Source organism: Aquarana catesbeiana, linkage group LG02 (assembly GCF_042186555.1).
Source record: "Aquarana catesbeiana isolate 2022-GZ linkage group LG02, ASM4218655v1, whole genome shotgun sequence".
NCBI classification, from domain to species: Eukaryota; Metazoa; Chordata; class Amphibia; order Anura; family Ranidae; genus Aquarana; species Aquarana catesbeiana.
The window spans coordinates 381,901,977-381,924,203 of record NC_133325.1 but is presented as its reverse complement, the minus strand read 5'-3'; the positions used below and the strand labels follow the sequence as shown (position 1 = coordinate 381,924,203).

General features: G+C 39.9%; 1 protein-coding gene across 2 annotated transcripts in view; it reads left to right on the top strand.

The window, feature by feature from the left end:
- Nucleotides 1-21,654, top strand: part of LOC141128080 (multidrug and toxin extrusion protein 2-like) — a 188,429-nt gene extending 166,775 nt beyond the window's left edge. For both annotated transcript variants that reach the window (XM_073615145.1, XM_073615144.1), the window contains 7 exons: nucleotides 7,505-7,613; nucleotides 9,550-9,625; nucleotides 10,812-10,881; nucleotides 10,971-11,103; nucleotides 13,289-13,383; nucleotides 20,247-20,346; nucleotides 20,539-21,654. In XM_073615145.1, coding sequence (XP_073471246.1) covers nucleotides 7,505-7,613; nucleotides 9,550-9,625; nucleotides 10,812-10,881; nucleotides 10,971-11,103; nucleotides 13,289-13,383; nucleotides 20,247-20,346; nucleotides 20,539-20,795 — 840 coding nt within the window. In that variant the 3' untranslated portion in view covers nucleotides 20,796-21,654. The remainder of the gene's footprint in view (nucleotides 1-7,504; nucleotides 7,614-9,549; nucleotides 9,626-10,811; nucleotides 10,882-10,970; nucleotides 11,104-13,288; nucleotides 13,384-20,246; nucleotides 20,347-20,538) is intronic.
- Nucleotides 21,655-22,227: the final 573 nt, after the last annotated feature.

The following is a 22,227-nucleotide window of genomic DNA, read 5'->3' as shown; positions in this document are numbered from 1 at the left end:
TGCCTCATGGGGTAAGGATGATCATGAGAAAAGTGAGGGAGCGCCCAGAACTACACGGGAGGAGCTTGTGAATGATCTCAAGTCAGTTAAGACCACAGTCACTAAACAAACCATTGGTAACACAATATGCTGCTGTGGATTGAAATCTTGCAGCGCGACTTGCTTTATATTTTGTCTCAGCAGCTGAAGTCCTCCATTTGGATCTCACAGAGAATGGTCTAATTGAATTCTGATGAGAAAAGGTATTTAGGGGGGCGCATGTGCGGCAGCCTGAGGTGAAGGTAATGTTACCTTAGAGCTCCGCTCCTCGGGAGTTTTCATCGGAGGACTACAGGTCCCAGTGAACCAGCAAATATCCCAAAACTGCAGAAAATCCTACCTAATACTGTCAGCTTCACTGACAATGGTCTTGAGAGCTCCTAAAACGAAAATTAAAGCAGGAAAAATGAAGGAAACGGCACACAGGCTGGCGGCTGGAATGGCGGCGGCATCCTCTCCCCCACAGCACAGCGGTGAATACACTAAAAAATCTTTACCTCACAGTCAGCACAGCGGTGAATACACTGGAAAATCTTTACCTCACAGTCAGCACAGCGGTGAATACACTGGAAAATCTTTACCTCACAGTCAGCACAGCGGTGAATACACTGAAAAATCTTTACCTCACAGCACAGCGGTAAATACACTGGAAAATCTTTACCTCACAGTCAGCACAGCGGTGAATACATTGAAAAGGCTGCTAATGGTGAGTCTGAGTCTGAATATGAATACTGTGAATTACAAGCTGCTACACAGTCTGACATCTTCAAAAAATTTGAATGTATGCTTCAGAAAGCCCTCAAACAGACTTCTGATCATATAACTGACAAACTGACTAAAGAAATTAGAGAACTAGGTCAGAGAACAGCTGACTTAGAACTGAGGGTTGATGAAATTGATAATTTTACACAGAACTACATGTCTGAGATTAATGTACTAAAAGAGGAAAACCTTACATTACAAAATCGTTAAGAGGACCAAGAGAACAGAGATTGTCGATCGAATCTGCGAATCAGGGGAATCCCTGAATCTTTTTTGGTCCTGCAGGCTAATATCACGGCACTCTTTCAAGAATTATTACCTGGAACCCCTATTGACAGGTTTGAAATGGATAGAGTGCATAGAGCGTTAGCCCCATGCAAAATAAATGGTCCCCCGAGGAATATTATAGCTAAATTGCACTTTTACCGAACCAAAGAACAGATACTAACAGCTGCCAGAGGGAGAGAATCTCTTAGCTTCCAGGGCAATACCTATCAACTCTTCACAGATTTGTCCCCACTAACTGTTGCAAAAAGACGTGCACTTAAACCTCAACTCCAGGTACTCCAGAGAAATCAAATTTCCTATCAATGGGGATTTCCTTTTTGTCTCAGATTACTCATTTGGAAACACAATATGTTTGTCGCTCTTCAGAGGACTTGAAGTCAGCCCTATTTGATATAGGCCTAGCCGAAGCAATCTTACCAAATGAACAGTCTCATAGGCGCTCAGCTTTTCGTTCTACACAGCAAAACAAAGACCCAAAACCCAGCTATTCCACATCTTCCCATCAAAATCTTAACAAGCGAGGTCGATATGAACATTCACCACCAAACAATGAGGATTCAATGGACTGACAATCTAAGCCAGACTAGTTATTTGTCCTTGCTACTTTTTTCCAGCACAGTATGCTGACAGAGTTAATTAACTGGCCATATGCATGACTAAAATGAGTTATGGCTACATACTACTGTTATGTTACAAAAATATTTATTTATTTTTTTTTTTTTAATATTAACTTTTTTCTGTTTTTTTTTTTTCCTCTCAAGTTTTTGAACTTTATTTTTTCTTTTTTTGTAACAATTTAAGCGAAATTTTTCCATGATAGTAATGGAATAGTTCCTGTGGTCCTCCGATGTTATACATCTCTTAGGAATTTCTTGTTGCCCTTTATTCCACCTAAGGACTCCTACCATTGTTATGGGGGTCTCTATTGGTGGTCCCGGACCCTCTCAGAGAGTTCTAAAAACTCTCCTGAGATGTTCCTACACCCTATTATTTAGCCTTTATATACTGTTAAATTGTCTTCATATTGGGTTTGTTCGATTCTCCTCTCCTTTTTTCTTTTTCTATTCTATTGCTTCTTTCTTTAATCTTTGCTATTCCCTCCTGACTCTTGGGTTGGTGATCCTGGCTCTCGGTGAGTACTCTGCTTGTTATGCTATAATATTCGCATTCGTTGTTTTATGGCTCCTATAAATATCTTGTCATTAAATGTACAGGGGTTTAATACTCCACATAAGCGAACCAAGGCTTTACGCTCTTTTGCTATGAAAAAAGCTAATATTATATGTTTGCAGGAAACGCATTTTACTGACAAAGTTTATCCCAAATTTCTTTCATCATCATATCCACAATTCTATACTGCTTCAGCTACGGTTAAACAGCGCGGAACTCTCATTGGTTTTCACCGTTCCACTCCGTTTAACCTTGTATCCAAAATAACAGACCCTGAAGGACGATATGTTCTCCTAACAGGATTTATTTCTGATAATCCTATTACTATTGTGTCTTATTATGCCCCTAACAAACGCCCAACTGCTTACTTATCCCACCTTTTTCAACTTATAGAAGTACATAAGTTTGGTACTGTTGTTATTTGTGGGGATTCTAATGCTACTATTTTCCCGTTCTTAGATAAATCTCCCCCTGGACCTACCACAAACTCAATAAACCTAACTTTTCAACATCTACTCACCACTCATAGCCTGGTAGATACTTGGCGAGAGATGAACCCTATTAGTAGGCGCTTCACTCATTATTCTTATCCGCATAACTCTTTTTCACGAATAGATCATATTCTAATCCCGTCAAGTATGCTACCAGAAATCATATCATCCAAAATCATTCCTTTTCAATGGACAGACCACTGCGCAGTATTCATTACCATTGCTTCCACAATTCCTAGATCACACGATACCACTTGGTGTATAAACGATTCAATTCTGACCCACCCTTCTCATCGTGTTGAGATTGAAAAAGCACTTTCTGATTACCTAAAATCCAATGATACAGACGATGTCTCTGCTATTACATTATGGGAGGCGCACAAGGTAGTCATTAGGGGTAGACTGATACAACAAGCAACTAACCTTAAAAGAGAACGCAAACTGTTGTTTGCACAACTTGAATCTACCTTTAATGACTGTCATCAAACTTTTCAAACCTCCCCGAATGCTACCAACAGTACCAAACTAGAAAAAGCCCGCCTGAATCTAGATCTTTTTCTTACTGATACCGCAGATAAACTTATAAGTAAACGCCAGCATGTTCAATATCGCAGGGCAAATAAACCTGATACACCTATGGCCAGAATTTTAAAAAATTCACAACATATACATACGCCTATCAGATTGAAAGTATCCCGGGAATCTTACACAAGTAACCCAGTGAAAATACTTGAAATTTTTCGCTCTAAGTTATCTAAACTATATTCTTCTGCCTCAAACTTTGATAAAACTAAAGCAGACACACTGTTCTCCAATATCACGCTTCCTAACCTTGATCAACAACAGAAAGATCTTCTTGAATGTCCAATTACAGATACTGAAGTCCTTAACGCAATAAAATCTTTAAAATTACGTAAAAGACCAGGCCCAGATAGATTTTCGGCAACATATTATAGACAATTTGCATCAATCTTAACACCTGTCTTAACTAAAGCCTTCAATTCGATCCTTAAAGGTAACTCATTTAGAACAGAGAGTCTCACCTCTATAATAGCAATGATCCCCAAACCACATTCTGACTCCACCTCCTGGACTAATTATCGTCCTATATCCCTCCTAAATCTCGATATAAAATGAATTGCTAAAATTTTGGCCACTAGACTGAATAATATTATTGGCCTACTAATCCATAAAGACCAAACAGGCTTTATGCCTAAACGCCAAGCTGGAGATAATATCAGGAGAGCACTCTTACTTATTAATGCGGCTAAAACTAGACGAATCCCAGCTTGCCTTGTATCCTTAGACATAAGGAAAGCATTCGATTCGGTTACGTGGCCTTATAAGGAATATATCCTTGGTAAATGGGGATTTGGAAACAATTTTTTAACCTGGGTCTCATCCTTATACAATAATCCTAGAGCATATATCAAATATGCAGGCTATAAGTCAACAATGATTGATATCAAAAGAGGCACTAGACAAGGATGCCCTCTTTCCCCTCTACTTTTTGCCCTAATAATAGAACCCCTGGCACACCTTATTAGAACCAATCCTGACATTAAAGGTATCGAACTAGGTGGTTATCACCATAAACTATGTCTCTTTGCGGATGACATTCTCATATTTTTGTCTCATCCCCATATATCCACCCCTAATCTACTAAAAACACTAGATAATTTTGCCTAAATATCAGGACTACATGTTAATCCAACAAAATCAAATGCATTAAATATTTCCTTATCTCAATTAGAACTTCGGCAGGCACAAACTTCCTTACCCTTTACTTGGGTTCCAAAGCAGCTTCCATACCTAGGAATAAAACTCACAATCTCTCTTAAAGACCTTTTTGCGGCAAATTACTTACCCCTCCTTAAACAAACTTCCGGCTTCCTGAAACAATGGGCTCTTCTATCATTGTCATGGTTGGGAAGGATTAATGCGGTAAAGATGTCAATCCTGCCGAAATTCTTATATTTATTTAGGGTACTCCCTATTTCTTTACCATCTTACTTTCTTAGACTTACTCAACGTAGAGTTATGTCCTTCATTTGGGGTACCACCAAACCTCGTATACCTAAATCTACGCTTTACCTTAATAAATTGAGTGGTGGTTTGGGATTGCCCAACTTTTCCTCCTATTTCTACGCTGCACAGCTAGCACTTATACACAAGTATCATACTTCTGTAGAAGCTCCCCTATGTGTAGCTATTGAATCAGTGGAAAGTGACCCTATCTCAGTGGCAAATATGTTTTGGCTTTGTCCTGCTGATAGAATACATCTTTCTAATCCTATCACGAAACAGACCCTAGCAGTATGGGATAAATGTAAATTTGCACATAATCTTCAATCAACACATAATCCCTTGCTTTAATTTCTTAATAATCCAGCCTTTTATCCTGCCTGGAAATTCCCCAAATCTTTCTGTGCATGGACCTCTACGAACCTGACTCGTTTATACAATCTTTCCTCGACTAAAGCTATTTATACATTTCCTGTACTATGTGAAACCTTTGGGTTACCTAAAACTGAAATATTTCGATATTTACAAATTAAAATTTTTTATGAACCACTTCTTAGTACAGGCTCAACTCTTAATCAAATGACTCAATTTGAGCGGATTTGTATAAGTGATCCACACATTAGAGGACTTAACTCAATATTTTATTTCCAACTTAATATGATATCTAGTGAGTTTCTACCCTCATACACAACTAAATGGGCACAAGATATGAATCGAGTGTTTAATAAACAAGATTGGTCGAATATATGGTCAGCCACCAAAACTTTCTTCTCCAAATTGTTTTGCTGTTGAAACTAATTACAAGGTTCTAGCACGCTGGTACCTTGTACCAGCTAGAATAGCTAAATTTGTCCCCACATATTCACCTAATTGCTTTAGAGGATGTGACACAGCAGGAACACATTTTCACATATGGTGGCAATGCCCCGTAGTTGAAGAATTCTGGAAGAATATATTTCTTATGGCTTCTAAAGCCCTGGAAATCACGATTCCTCCAGATCCTGCAACAGCACTCCTAAACCTTAAACCCACAATACTCACCCATACTCAATTCCAATTGTTTATCCAACTTAGCACTGCAGCTAAACAAACGATTGCCAAGGCGTGGAAGTCCCAAAATCTAATTCTTGCTGAAGCTAAACACAGAATGAACAGAGCACTTTTATACGCCAAGATGACAGCTATTGAAGAAAATAAAATAAATAAATTTCGCAAAATTTGGCAACCATGGGTTAAAAACTACCTCCCTACAGATTTTGACCAATCTCTGTTGTTACCACACTAAGATATATATCATATTATTACTGAAATATATATTATATTTGTATACCTAATGAGAGCTGGATCATCATCCTGGGAAACTCTTTTTTTTTTTTTTTCTCTTCTTTCCTTCTTTCCATCTTTATCTCTCCTCCCTCTCCTTTTCTTTTATTATTTCCTAAAATATTCCTGTGGATACTTAGTCTAATAACTTGATTTATTTCTCTAATCTTACATCTAGAATCCCAACTAGTGTATAGTAAATATGGTTGTAAGATATCTCTAAAATTACTTTATTTTATTAACTTATTTATTTATCTTTTTTATCATACTGCAAAGATCTTCTGACGATTGATATGTATCCATGTATTGTATCGTTTTATTTTTTCTTCTGTGAAAACTCAATAAATATATTTAACAAGAAATCTTGCAGCGCCCGCAAGGTCCCCCTTCTCAAGAAGGCTAATGTACAGGCTTATCTGAAGTTTGCCAATGAACATCTAATTGATTCAGAGAAGGATTGGGTAAAAGTGCTGTGGTCAGTTAAGACCAAAATTGAGCTCTTTGGCATTAACTCGTCTCGCCGTGTTTGGAGGGAAAAAAAATGCTGACTATGACCCTAAGAACACCATCCCTACATTCAAGCACGGAGGTGGAAACATTATGCTTTGGGGCTGTTTCTCTGTTAAAGGTAAAGGCCGACTTTGCCGCATTGAGGGGCCAATGGACGGGCAATGTATTGTAAAATCTTGGATGAGAACCTTCTTCCCTCAGCCAGAACACTGAAGATGGGACATTGGTGAGTCCTCCAGCATGACAATGACCAAAAACATACCGCCAAGGCAACAAAGGAGTGGCTCAAGAAGAAGCACATCAAGGTCATGGAGTGGCCTAGCCAGTTCCAAGACCCTAATCCTTTAGAAAATTAATGGACGGAGCTGAAACTTTAAGTTGCCAAGCGACAGCTAAGAAACCTTAAGGATTTAGAGAAGATCTGTAAAGAAGAGTGGACCAAAATCCCTCCTGAGATGGGTGAAAACCTGGTAACCAGCTACAAGAAACATCTTACCTCTGTGCTTGCTAACAAGGGTTTCTCCACCAAGTACTAAGACATGTTTTGCTTGGGGATTAAATACTTATTTTACTCACTGAGCTGCAACTCAGTTTATAACATTTGTATCATGTGATTTTTGGTTGATAGGCTGTCACTATCATTTATAATACACATATGATAAAAAATGATAGACCCTTCATTTCTTTGTAAGTGGGAAAACTGTACAAAATCTGCAGGGGATCAAATAATTATTTTCCCCACTGTATATATAGGGTATACATTTTTTTTTAAACTTTAAAGAGTGTTTGAAAACTGACCTGATAAGACTAAATACCTCTGATAATGACCCCGATTACTGATCTAAGAAAATATATAATCTAGAGTGATGTTGCATGATTTTTTTATTTTTTTGCAGGTAGCAGTTGGATTATCTGTGGCAGCAAATGTCAGAATAGGGAATGCGTTAGGAGCTGGAAATGTGGAGCAAGCAAAAACCTCATGTAAAGTTGTCCTTGTATGCATAGGTAAGATAGATGTTTACTGTTACATAAATGCATTTTATTCTTACAGCAGCAGAAAACTTTATCTGTTGACAACTCGTTTTATTTAAAGGAAACCTGCTAGCAAAGAAATATGTAAGCTACCATTGCTGACAATCCTGGACGCCTGTTATGCTGATAAGCTAGTTTAAGGACATATTTATTCATTGATCTGGAATGAAGTTACAGATTAGGACATCATTTGCTGCATGCTTTTTCAAAGTCTGTAACAGAAAGCAACTTGAGCTAACAAGTAATCTTGTGAAGAACTGTTCATTCTATTCAAGAAGCATTACAGCTTTGTTACGCCCAACCGATCCTCAACACCATTCATTTCACCCAGTTGAAACCTATTTAATATATTCTTCTGTCAACCGATGCTAAGAAAGCAGTTGGCCTCACAATAGACCTCACCCCTGCTCTTTGCACCTAGCTCACCCCTGCTCTTTGCACCTAGCTCACCCCTGCTCTTTGCACCTAGCTCACCCCTGCTCTTTGCACCTAGCTCACCCCTGCTCTTTGCACCTAGCTCACCCCTGCTTTTTGCACCTAGCTCACTCCTGCACTTTGCACCTAGCTCACCTCTGCACCTAGCTCACCCTACACTCAGCAACTAGCTCACACCTGCACTCTGCACCTACCTCATCCCTGCAGTCTACACCTACCTCACCGCACTCTGCACATAGCGCACCCCCTGCATGTAGCACGCCTATAAACCCTGTACTCTGCATGTAGCGCACCCCTTAACCCGGCGCGTTGCACATAGCGCACCCCTCAACTCTGCACGTAGCACACCCCTCAACCCTGCACTCTCCACATAGAGCACCCCTCAGCCTTGCACGTAGCACACCCCCCATACCTGCACTCTGTACCTAGCGTACCCCTGAATCCTGCATTCTGTACATAGTGCACCCTTCAACTCTGTATGTAGCACACCTTTCAATTATGCACTCTATATGTAGTGTACCCCTCAACCTTGCACTCTGTACATAGCGCACCCCTCAATGCTAGTGCAGTTTGGTCACCAGCACGGTTTGATGCAGAGGTTATGATTTACAGTAACCGCTAGAAACCAATTAGTGAGCAGTAATTATGTGCAGTAACCTCTAGCAACCAATCGGCAAGCAGAAATGATGTGCTGTAATGTCTAGCAACTAATCAGTGAGCGGTAATGATGTGCTGTAACCTCTGGCAGCCAATTGCAGTGACTGCCTGATCTGCTGCAGTAAACTCATTTTGAGTCTAGCTGAGGAGAGCAAGAAAATGTTTGCCCAGGGTTCAATCAATATTAAAGACAGCCATGGCTGAAGTGGTTAGTGTAATCTTCACTATTTTAGCTTCATATTTCTTAGTATAAATTGGGCTTCATACTTTACATTTTACATTGTATTTAGTATTCAGTGATTATATTTATCATTGTGCTAATCTTTATGTAACTGTGCACTGAATATGTAAGCTAGGTAAGTGTTTTTTTTCCTTCAGATTACATTACATTAGACAATAAGAAGCTGAAAAAGCACATGCTGTGACTTTATCTGTATATGTGAAACCAAAAGAACAGAGACGCATTTTTGGTTGCTCCTTAAAGTATATAATACAGGTGTGCTTCCTGGGAGAGGCAAATTCAGAATGCACAGCCTACATGCAGTCTGATCCTAGAGAAGCTTGTGATGGCTCACTTTTAACCATAGAATGTTATTTATTTTTGCAGTTTAGCTATTCTTCCCCTATACTGTATGTTAGTGTATCACATCCTACAGCATAGGTGAAGGGATATGAAGCCAGTGACAGACCCTCATAGAGAACTGTAAAAAGAGTGTAACAAATGACTAGTGAAAGGAGGACACGTCTCTAGAGTTTTAACTCTTGAAAAACTATGCTGTTACATTTTAGCCCAAACTTTTTGTTTTCTTTCTCCTAGTGTTTTGCTCTTTAGTGTCTGGTAGTTTGCTGGCTGGACTGAAAGATGTAATTGCTTATATGTTTACCTCTGACAGGTGGGTAGAATAAATGTTATTTTTACTGAATTCTTGATTATCCTTTTATATATGTATATAAAATCAAAACCCAAGAAGAAACTAAAACAAAGGCATAGTAAAACAGAACCTCTGTTTCCTTTACTGTTTAGAGGACTCCTGCTGCACTGGTCTTAGGCTCACTTCCCTCTTCTTAGAACATGGGTGTTCTAGTCTTGCATACAAAAAGGTCCTATGCACTACGCATCACTGCAAAATCCTGTGGATATGTGAAATGACAGCTTGAGCCTGGGCTAAGGCTGTCATTTCACATATACACAGGGTCTTGCAGTGATGTGCGGTACATAGGACCTTTTTTTTCTGCTGTATCATTTGGAGCTGGGATGAGCTCCGTCCTTGCCAGCACTCCCAGCGGTGTACTACAGGAGAGGACCCGGCTGGAGCCTTAAGCGGCACCCCCACTTTGTTGGCTGTTCCAATGCTGCTCATCCTGCCTCTCTTTTAAGGCCAGAGACAATAGGGCAGTACAGTTGCTTCCACTGGCCCTGCTCAGCACAATTTGACAACTGCTATACCTCTAGCAGCTATGGTGGCTAAATAAGTATATTGCATGGCCATGGTGGAGCTGTCCATAAGGGGCCTGTGGAGTTAAGCAGGAAGGGAAGGGGGGTATGAGATGGAGCCTATGGGGAAGCTGGCAGATTCTAAAAGGGGTCAAGAGGAGCCACAGGGGACTGAAAGGGACAAATGTGCAGCAATAGCTAGTAAAGAGAAAAAGCAGAACAGGGATGCAGGCGTGGAAAGGGGTGTAGGCATTGTTTCACTGCAAAAAGACCCTACCCGCTTCATATGTCATCCCTCCGGCCATTTAACTCTACCCCCTCATTTGTCATCTTTCCATAGCCACCATCCCCCTACTCCACTCCACAGCCACTTAATACAAGCACCCCCACTTACAGTCTGTTCCTCCCTGGCCACCCCCACTTTCCCCATTGCATTGCAGGCAGCCTCTTAGGGCATATATGTGTTCCCTAGACATCATGTTACAGTAAATCTAAAACATTCAGCCAACTTGCCTCCAATTGTGGTACTGGAATAAGACTAATCATATCCGGTTTGAGGCTTTTTATGCAGATATGTCTGTTCAGGACAGGTTCCAACCAAACCCCTTGGCTACTCTGCTTTAATTCATTTCCTTTTCTTTTAGAGAGATTGTAACACTGGTTTCCAAACTTATGCTCCTCTTTGTTCCATTTCACCTGTGTGATGCTATAGCTGTAAGTATTATAATATCTACTGTATATCTCAAATATATGTAATGGCCCATCATTGACGCTCATGATTCACAACCAGTGTTTACTTCTAGGGTACCTGTTCTGGCATACTTCGAGGAACCGGAAAGCAAAAGATTGGTGCTGTTACGAATGCTGTTGGGTATTACCTTGTAGGTTTACCCATAGGAATAACACTGATGTTTGCAGCAAAACTTGGAGTAATAGGTATGAACAATAGATATGAAAGTACAGTATACAGTGATTAAAGCTAATCTCTGGGATAAGCAAATATTGTCTAAAAATAGAACAGGCTTGTGTATTCTTACTTGAATCTTGGTAAATTTTGTATTTCCTCCAGATATAATATATAATATAATAAATAATAAAGACCAGTCCTTATTGCTATCCTTTTTGTGTAGAATAACTGGTCCCACTTCTTGTAGTTATCTGCGGGCAGACTGTATGTGCAGCAAGTGATGATATCACTGATACTTTTATCTGGAAATATATGTCGTTTGGTACATACAAGGTGGATTGTAAGCACCGATCTCCCTGCATGGCTTTTCATCATCTGCATCTCCTCTCCCTCCCGCGGCTTTCACCTGAAAAGCCATGCAGGGAGATCAGTGTTCACAGCTGTCCCCCGCTGCACCGGTCATCCCCAACTGTTCTCCATGTCTTCCTCCTCCAGCGCCTGTGTTCTCCACCCCCCTTTGTGTCCTCCTCATCTTCCCATTGTGTCTTCCCCATCCACCCCCCCTTGTCCCCCGCAGCTGGCTTCCCTCCTCTCTTGGGGGGGGGGGGGGAGAATCTATCAGGATGGGGAGCGGAGAAAGGGGCCGGAATGTCATATACCGGCCCCTTTCTTTTCTGAAAGGGACACTGAGCGCTCATTACCGATCGCTCCTGTGATAGCTGAGCAGAGTAACCTGTGTGTTACTCTGCTTCAGTTTATAAATAGAGAGGAGCCTCTGTCTCCTCTCCATTCATCTTCAATGCAGAGAAAAGGACTGGGGAATTTGTGTCCTCTGTCCCTGTCTCAAATGGGAGATGTCTCGGTTTAGACCCCTGACATGTCACCAGAGCCCCCAACAGGGCTGATACAAAAAAAATACATAAATATTACAAAATAAAATTGTAAATAAAAAACTACTGACACTACAACTGCCCCCCCCCCCCCCCCCCATACCGACACGGTCCAGAGCCCAAAGCCCCCCACCCCCAAAAAGGATTGTGAAAAAAAAATTAAGAACAAATTAACTTGTAAAAAGAAAATACATAAAAATAAAAAACTACTAACACTGTCCACTGTCCTACTGACACCGACCAGGAACATCCAATCCTTGCAGAGCAGCAAAAGAAAGGAGTGGGAGGGAATGAAAAAATACTGCATGTCTCTTAGGCTAGTGCACGAGATATGTAAATCACCTGTCACTCAAGCAAGGGGGAGGATTTGACAAAGTTTTTCTCTGTTTGTCAAGATTTATCTCACTGAACAATAAAAAAGGATTGCTCAGAGATGGAATAACTCTGTGTGGCAAGACTGGGCTCAAATGATAGGAAATCTACAGTATGATATAAAAAAAAAATTAAAAAAAATTTCGGGTTTACATCCACTTTAAGGCATCTAATTCACTAAGAATGGAGAGCCATAATGCAGATGTATTTTTGCATGCACTATTTTTGGCAGTACAGCACACCAGACACAACCACGCATTCACATCATGTGTTGTGGTGCTCTGTAGCTTGTTTGCATTGTTTCTTTGTTGACTGCAAATGTGCATTGGGGTGCCATTCAAAATTAATTGCAAACCACATATACCATGTGTTTACTGTGTATTGTGTTAACATGCTTTAAAATGCAGGGATTTTAGTGCAAGGTAATGAATGCAGAGAGGTATGGATGGCCCCTTAATGTTGTCCATGTATGTCCCCATAGAAAAGATTTCACTTCTCTTCTGTTCAGTGTGATATTTGTCAGCTGGACAGGGGAATAGAGGCTGTCGAGAGCAGTTAAATTTTGAAAGGGGTGCTAAACTTCCCACACTGTACTATAAAATGTAGTGTTATTGCAGCATGTGTCTCTATTAGAGCATGTACTTCCTGTTTTCTGTGACATCCATCTAAAAGACAGGAAGTGGGGGTTTTTTCCTTACATTCATTTCTCTCTGACACCCATCAAATGTACAGAAAGAGAGAAGAAATCTCTGAATGGGAACGCAAAACAATATCAAAAGTTCCTTGCAAATCTAAAAAAAAATTAAGCTGGGATTGAGCTTTAAGAATTGCTCTCCAATGCTACCCAGGCGACTGTGGTCAATCCCAATAGAATATTTCAGGGCTTCGTTTTCAGTGAAATAACACTTTACAGTCTCAAAAATCTTAGTTGATACCATTTTAATTTGTGTAGGTCTGTGGATTGGAATGATCTTCCCTGTGTTTATGCAAGCCTCCTTTTTTGTGGTCTACGTTCTACGTATGAACTGGAATAAAGTGTGTCAGGAGGTATGTATGTGTTCCTGCATCCTATTTGTTAAAAACAAAAAAATACACACACATTGATCAGTCATAACTTTATGACCATGCACCTAATATTGAGTAGAAGGACCCCATTCTCTGCCGAATCAGCCTTGACCCATTGAGGCATAGATTCCACTAGAACTCTAAAGGTATGCTGTGGTATCTGACACCAAGCTGTCAGTAGCAGATCCTTTTTAAAGTAGTAGTAAACTCTCCCAGATACATTTTTCCCATTTAAATCAGTAATAAGCACTGTACATATTGCTGTGTATGAATCAATTCTAACCTTCTCCGTTTGCTTGTAATCTGCCCTTTTTCATTTTCATGACGTCACTGGCACATGCACATATTTCACCCGATTCACGTCACGCTCATTGTGCCGTCACTCCATTCATTTATATGCATCTCTCTGTGGCACTGCGAGGTTACAGTGCTATTCCTAAGTTCCTGAAACACCCCATGTGACTTGCTGTGTTACAGGGGGTGTAAATATCAGCACATTGCATGGCACACAGGAGCAAGGAGATCAGCTACATCATGTAGATTGTGTCAAAGACGCATTAAATGATCAATAAATATGTGTTGAAATGCTTGCTCATCTCTCTATGCTATTAATATGTGGGACATGATTGCTTTAGTAATCGGGAATGAAAACAAAGCTTGGCTACAACATTACTTGGCATTTGCGAGGTTACAGCAGGGACAAACATAAAAAAACGCTCTTCAGATTCGGAAGACAATAGCTAAGGTGGTGCTGGCTGCTGCCAGGAAGCAGGAATTTCAAATCGACTGGGAAAAAAATTAAGAAACATCCTTAGGGGGGAAAGAGTAATGAAGATTGTTATGGAAAGCTTTATCAGACTTGATTTACTAAGAAGGATCATTTGAGGGGCTGAATTTACTTCCTCTTTAAGTACTGTAAGTTGCAAGGTGGGCCTCCATAGATCGGACTTACATCGTATTTCCATGCACATCCCACAGATGCTCGTAGGGGTGAGATCTGAAGAATTTGGAGGCCAAGTAAACACATAGAACTCTTGGTTGTGTTCCTTAAACCATTCTTGAATCATTTTTGCAGTGTGGCAGTGCGCATTATCCTGCTGAAAGAGGCCACTGCCATCAGATTTAGTTTCCATGAAGTGATGTACTTGGTCAGCAGCTTTAGGTATTTTATAAATGATATTAGTGCACAGGAAAAAGTCAGGATAGCCCCAGCAGCTGGAACTACGGGTCAAATAAAGTTTATTGTGCAATGTGTGTAGTGTCTTTTATTTCATAAAAAACACTTCCTCCTTATGATATGCTTTGTATCCAAAGGATATCCTTTGTATAGTGTAGTATGTCCCAGAAAAAACTCTTAAATCAGAAGCAATTATGTTGCTCACATATTATAATAATGTAATTTGCCAATCACCCAGTGTTCATCCGTACAGTGACCTTCCCCATGTACAAGCTATTTTTATAGAGTATTAATTAGACTCTGGCATATATCATATCTCTCCAAGGGTATTCCTCCTTTGAAGGCTCCAAATGATTCCAGCTTCACAGTATTATTATAAAATATATAATGAGTGTGATACCATTTTTATTCAAATCCTATAAATATAAGACTCAATCATATGTGCTCACATTATATAGTGCAAAAAAGTGCCAAACCAACCACACTTCCCGTGAGTTCATGCATCAACTCCCCAAAGGATAATCTACCTTACCAAACCTTCTGCCCACTAGATGAGGGGCAGTAGAAGTGCTTTTACAATCCAATGCAATCTTCTGTTTTCGCTCCGCAAAAATCGCTGAATTGTACACGACAGCATGTAAAAATGATTAAAATTGTAGCGTGTGTTTCTCATTTCTCGAAATATCCCTGACCTTGTAAAACCCCCTCCAGTGTTCACCAGCTGTATCTATTCCACAGAATTTTAGTAATGATGGATCACAATTGTGTAAATGCCTAAAATGTCTAGAGAGGCTGTTTTTTATGTTTTTTTTTTTTAAACCTTGTTTGATGTTCTAAACATGTTCATGTAATCTGACCTTAAGCTTTCTGGTGGTACACCCCACATACTGCAAACCACAAGGGCATTGAAGTAAGTAGGTTACACAAGCGATGTTGCAAGTAATAAACTTCCTGATCTTGTAATTCTTCCCTGTTACATATGATTTAAAGCAATCAATTCTCCTTGTGTTAACCACTTCCGGACTGCCCTATAGCAGATTTGCTGCTACAGGGTAGCCCTCCTGTGCAGAATCACGTAAATATATATGTTTCTCCACTTCCGTCTACGGGGTGCACTCACCGCTGGCGGGCCGCTTCTGCTGTGATTAATCACAGCAGAAGCAGATCTGCGGGTGCCGGGCACTGGATGTCCACCGGCACCCACCGATCATCGGTAAAACACACAGAACGGAGATCTGTAAACAAGGCAGATCTTCGTTCTGACAGAGGGGAAGGGATGGATTTTGTGGTTCCCCTAGCAAAAGCAGCACATACAGTACACAAAAACACTGGCTAGGCACACAGTTAACCCTTTGATTGCCCTAGATGTTTAACCCCTTCCCAGCCAGTGTCATTAGTATAGTAACCGTGCATATTTTTAGCACTAATCACTGTATTAGTGTCACTGGTCCCCAGATTCTCTGCCACAATATCGCAGTCCTGCAATAGTTGCCGCCATTACTGGTATAAAAAAATTCTATAAATGTATACCATAGTCTGTAGGAGCTATAACGTTCGCGTAAACCAGTAGATATATAATTGGGATTTTCTTACCACAAATATGTAGTAGAATACATATTGGCCTACATTTATGAAGGAATTCGATTTATTTTAGTTGCTTTTTTTTTTTTTTTTTTCATGTTTCTATAGCAGAAGGTAAAAAATATTGTGTTTCTTTCAAAATTGTTGGGTTTTTTTTGTTTATATCAAATACCACCAAAAGAAAGCTCTGTTTGTGGGAAAAAATTTCATCAATTTTATTTTTGCATGCCCACACAGTTTTAGTTAAAGTAACGCAGTATCATATCGCGAAAATTACCTGGTTGTAAAGGGTAAATCTTCCCGGAGGTCAAGTGGTAGATTTTACACATATTACATCTACAACAAGCATAAATCCCCTTCATGTCTAACATATTTAACATCTGTTTTTATGGGGGGGGGCAACCACATTTTGGACAAACCTATCCCACAAATTAGTGGATTTTTGATATTCAGTATAAACTGAGGTTTCTTGGGAATCAAAGGAACCAATATTGTATCCTTCATAGGAATGGACCAATGTTTTCTTATAATGCTTTCAAGCGCCTTTTATTGGCAATTGTTATAAAAAATGAATGCAAATGCCAAATTATGATTATTTTGCTTCTTCTTCAGTTTCTTTCTTTGACCCCCTATGTAGTTTTTGCTAACTTCATACCTCACCTTCTCTAATTTTAGTGGGTCATAACCTTTATCTAGAAATCTTCTCTTGATAACTTGTGACTGGGATATAAGGTCTTCCGACCTGGAAAAATTCTTCATAATTATGACAAATTGTCCCTTAGGAACATTTTCAACCCACTTAGGGCAATGGCAACTACAGACTGGGATATATTTCAGTTGTTCACGTTAAAATGCGTTTTAGGAAATACTCTCACCTCTCTTATAAAAATATTGAGATCAAGGAAGTAACATCCACATGAATGGCAGGACCCAAGGTTTCCCGGCAGAACTTTGCCCAAAGCATCACACAGCCTCCACCAGCTTGCCTGTTTCCCATACTGCATCCTGGTGCTATCTCTTCCCCAGGTAAGTGAAACACACACACCAGACCATCCACAGGACGTAAAAGAAAATGTGATTCATCAGACCAGGCCACTTTCTTCCATTACTCACGTGCCTATTGTAGACATTTTTGGCTGTGGATACGGGTCAGCATGGGCTCCCTGACAGGTCTGTGGCTATGCAGCCCCATAGATAACAAACTGTGATGGACATTTTTTCTGCTTTCAACACATCAGCTTCAGGGACAACATGTTTATTGTGAGATAATAGGTTATCATAAAGTTATGGAATATATATATATATATATATATATATATATATATATATAAACACACACACACACACACACACACACACACACACACACACACACATTTGTGCTCATAAGTTTACATACCCTGGCAGAATTTGATTTCTTGCCCATTTTTTAGAGAATATGAATGATAACACAAACACATTTCTTTCACTCATGGTTAGTGTTTGGCTGAAGCCATGTATAATCAGTCGACTGTGTTTACTCTTTTTAAATCATAATCACAACAGAAACTACCCAAATGTCACTGATCAAAAGTTTGCATACCCTGGTGATTTTGGCCTGATAACATGCACACAAGTTGATACAAAGGGGTTTGAATGGCTATTAAAGGTAACCATCCTCACCTGTGATCTGTTTGCTTGTAATTTGTGTGTCTAAAAGGTCAATGAGTTTCTGGACTCCTGACAGACCCTTGCAACGTTCATCCAGTGCTGCACTGACGTTTCTGGATTCTGAGTCATGGGGCAGGCAAAAGAATTGTCAAAGGATCTGTGGGAAAAGGTAGTTGAACTGTATAAAACAGGGAAGGGATATAAAAAGATATCCAAGGAATTGAGAATGCCAATCAGCTATGTTCAAAATCTAATCAAGAAGTGGAAAATGAGGGGTCCTGTTAAAACCAAACCACAGTCAGGTAGACCAAATAAAATTTCAGCCACAACTGCCAGGAAATTTGTTTGGGATGCAAGGAAAAAAACACAAATAACTTCAGTTGAAATACAGGACTCTCTGAAAACATGTGGTGTGGCTGTTTCAAGATGCACAATAAGGAGGCACTTGAAGAAAAATGGGCTGCATAGTCGAGTCACCAGAAGAAAGCCATTACTACACAAATGCCACAAAGTATCCCGCTTACAATACGCCAAACAGCACAGGGACAAGCCTCAAACCTTCTGGTACAAAGTAATTTAGAGTGATGAGACCAAAATTTAGCTTTTTGCCCACAACTATAAACACTACATTTGGAGAGGAGTCAACAAGGCTTATAATGAAAGGTACACTATTCCTACTGTGATACACAGAGGTGGATCGCTGATGTTTTGGGGATGTGTGAGCTACACAGGCACAGGAAATTTGGTCAAAATTGATGGCAAGATGAATGCAGTATGTTATCAAAAAGTACTGGAGGAACATTTGCATTCATCAGCCAGGAAGCTGCGCATGGGACATACTTGGACATTCCAACATGACAATGAACCAAAACACAGGGCCAAGTCGACCTGTCATTGGCTACAGCAGAATAAAGTGAAGGTTCTGGACCGGCCATCTTAATCTCCTGACCTCAATATCGTTGAGCCACTCTGGGTAGATCTCAAACGTGCAGTTCATGCAAGACAGCCCAAGAATTTACAGGAACTGGAGGCTTTTTGCCAAGAGGAATGGGCAGCTTCACCATCTGAGAAGATAAAGAGCCTCATCCACAAATACCACAAAAGACTTCAAGCTGTCATTGATGTTAAAGGGGGCAATACATGGTATTAAGGGTCATTTGGGTAGTTTCTGTTGTCATTATGATTTAAAAAGAGTAAACACAGTTGATTGATAATAAATGGCTCCAGCCAAACACTAACCATGAGTGAAAAAAGTTTTTATGTTATCATTCATAGTCTCTAAAAAATGGCCAAGAAATCATAAATTCTTCCAGAGTATGTAAACTTATGAGCACAACTGTATATACACATACACACACTATATTTATGCAGACAGTATTTGCTCATGTCAAATTTCCAGTTTATTGAACATCATAGACTATTCTTCAATATAAAAAGGACTGTCTTCCGCAAAATATAAACATAGATCTTATTACTTTCAGTGAAATATATAGAGTACTTTTAGGACAAGGCTCACCAGCTAATAGACCAATGCTGCCAAAGCTGTCCTAGTCTGAATCACATGAACACCCTGTGGGTGGAGGCCCAGTGTTTCACTGCATTGACTTAGGCTCTTTTCACACAGGCTTTCCGATTAGGTCCGCCTGTCAGTTTTTCCAGACAGACCTGAGCCTCCATTTACTCCCATTGAGCGGCGGATATCAGCGGTGACATGTTCACTGACACCCACTGCTATCGGATCCGATCCTGTCCTCCAAATCCAGACGGATGGTGACCCTATTTTACATCCGTCTGGTGGATCGGATGAAAACAGACCGCGTTTTCATCCGATCTCCCCACAGAGGAGAGCGGGACTCTGACAGGTCCGTCTCTGCACAGTGAGCAGAGACAGACCTGTCATCCGCCTGCTCAGCAGGGATTAGCGGATTGATCCCCCCGCTGAGCAAAGCGGAGTCCGCTGGGCGGACCGCCCATGTGAAAGGACCGCTCCCACTGCACCCCTGACTCACTATAGGCTGAACCCACCTGTCTTCAATTGGATCCCTGTTCTCCCAGACACCCTTTACTTGCTCTCTCACCAGCGCTGTTCACCACCTCTACACGGTGATTTTTGGGGGTTGATTTATTAAAACTGGAGAGTGCAAAATCTGGTGCAGCTCTGCATAGAAACCAGGTTTTTTTTTTTTGTCAAAGCTTAATTGAACAAGCTGAAGTTAGAAGCTGATTGGCTACCATGCACAGCTGCACCAGATTTTGCACTTTCTGGTTTTAGCAAATCAGCCCCTTGGTGTCCTATCACAATATTTATGCGCCATGTAAGTTGTGGTTGCAGAAAAATTTTAATTCTAGCATTGCAGCAGTGTAACGTGGCCCTTAGTGTTGCCTTAATATGTTTTCAAAGAAAAAGACATGAAAATCTATCTTTTTTTTTTTTTAGGCTCAGATTCGAGCAGGAGTGAAATCGGAGAAAGAAAATCATGCATGCAGCACCTCAGCGGTGGAATATTCCATCACCGAGTTTGGCGCAGTTACAAATGGCAAGTGTACAAAAACACTGTATAGAATTTGTACTTTTGAAACAGTTATTCTTATTTTGCCTTTTATTTACATCAGTAATGCTATGAGAGAACCTGTGCTAGTCAATTTAGGTTTTCGCTTAATCCCCATTTCTATAAAAGTTTTGAAGTAAGTGGATATTACAATAGTATTTTCTGACTTTTTTTATGCAGGTGACGTGCAGTCTTGCTATACTGGCTATTCTGCTGTGGAACAGGATGTTACAGGTTCAGTTATTGTCCCAGACGTTGGGTTCAGTCATACAGAGCATCTGGTGCTAGAAGACGATTCATCCCTAGAGGCTGTGAATGTAGTGGGTGAAGTTCTCTCCACCAAGCAGCTAATACTCCGAAGGGGACCAGTTGTGTTTTTAGCAGTGATAATACTTCTAATAGGAGTGACAGTTCGACTTTTGACTGGCAATGGATAGGGTGAATGACTTGGTTACCTCTATATGAAACCCATACACAGAACAGAGCCTATGCTGGACTGTCTCAAACAGTCAGGCCATTGTGATTACCAAAGGATAGCTTGTTTAAAAATAATTCTCAGTTTTCAAGCTCTTCCATCTTTCCATAAAGATGCAAGCTGGGGACAGATTTGAGGGACAATACTGGTTATATTATAAAAAAAAAGAAGGAAAAAAAAAAAGGGTTTTACCTCATACATCTTTGATTAGCTAGAACTGCATCCAACTGTAATTTTGTCATCACTGTAATTTTGACAATCATGTTTGCAGCTTAAAGCACTAAACTAAAGTATGACAGTTACTAAAGTTAATTATTTAAGCATAAGCTGATATCACTTAGTAAAATATCCCCTGCAGTGTACTCATCTAGATGATATGTATTATCTCCCTATCTTCCTTGTGATTGGCTGCTGGACAGCTGCTGCTAATTAATATGTATTCTTCTGGACATAGAAATGCAAATCCTGTAATTCAGCAATCCAGGAAATTAAGTTTCATGAATTATGGCATTATTTCTGAATTGGTTCACTAATCATTACTTATGAGTCTGATACCACAGGGTGGGTGCATCACTTGCTCGTATTCTGGTGTTTACATAAGGCCTTATTCACACCTGTGTGCTTTCATGTGCATTTTGCAGTGCATAAATATGCATGTGTCATGATAATACAATGTCCACAATGAGGCCCCTCACATCTGTGCGCTACGTTGCAAAAATTGAGGCATTCCAATATTTTAAGCATTTATCCGCAATTTTCTGGTCCATTGAAATTCATGGAAGCTCATGAAAAAATGCATTGGAAAAAAACACATTTAAAAAGCACTACACATGTTAAAAAATATAAAACACAAGGAAAAATGCATGACAGTTGAAATGGAGAGATGTGTACCCAGCAAGTGCCTTTGTGTCAAGATCTGCAGTGGAGTTGCACATGGACTTATAATAACTAGAACATGAACTCGTCTGATGAATCAGTACTTAAATGTCACATTGAGATCACTAGTCTTTATTTTCATTTTTTTTCAGAATTTTTAACTGTTTAATGACACCAGGCATTGTATTTAAAGATGATCTTATGTTGGTCTGAAATAAAAAAATGTCTGCTGTTTCCATATTTCATTGCCTCTAAACGTAGATGAATGACCTCAAATGTTATTGTGTCTTTCATAGTAGAGCCAAAATTACCTTGAATTTAAACTTGCTGTATATACTCGCGTATAGGTCGACCCAAATATAAGCCGAGGCACCTAATTTTACCACAAAAAACTGGAAAAACTTATTGACTGGAGTATAAGCCTAGGGTGGGAATGCAGCAGCTACCGGTACATTTCAAAAATAAAAATAGATACCAATAATGTTTTTGAATATTTATTTCAAAGAAAAACAGTAAAC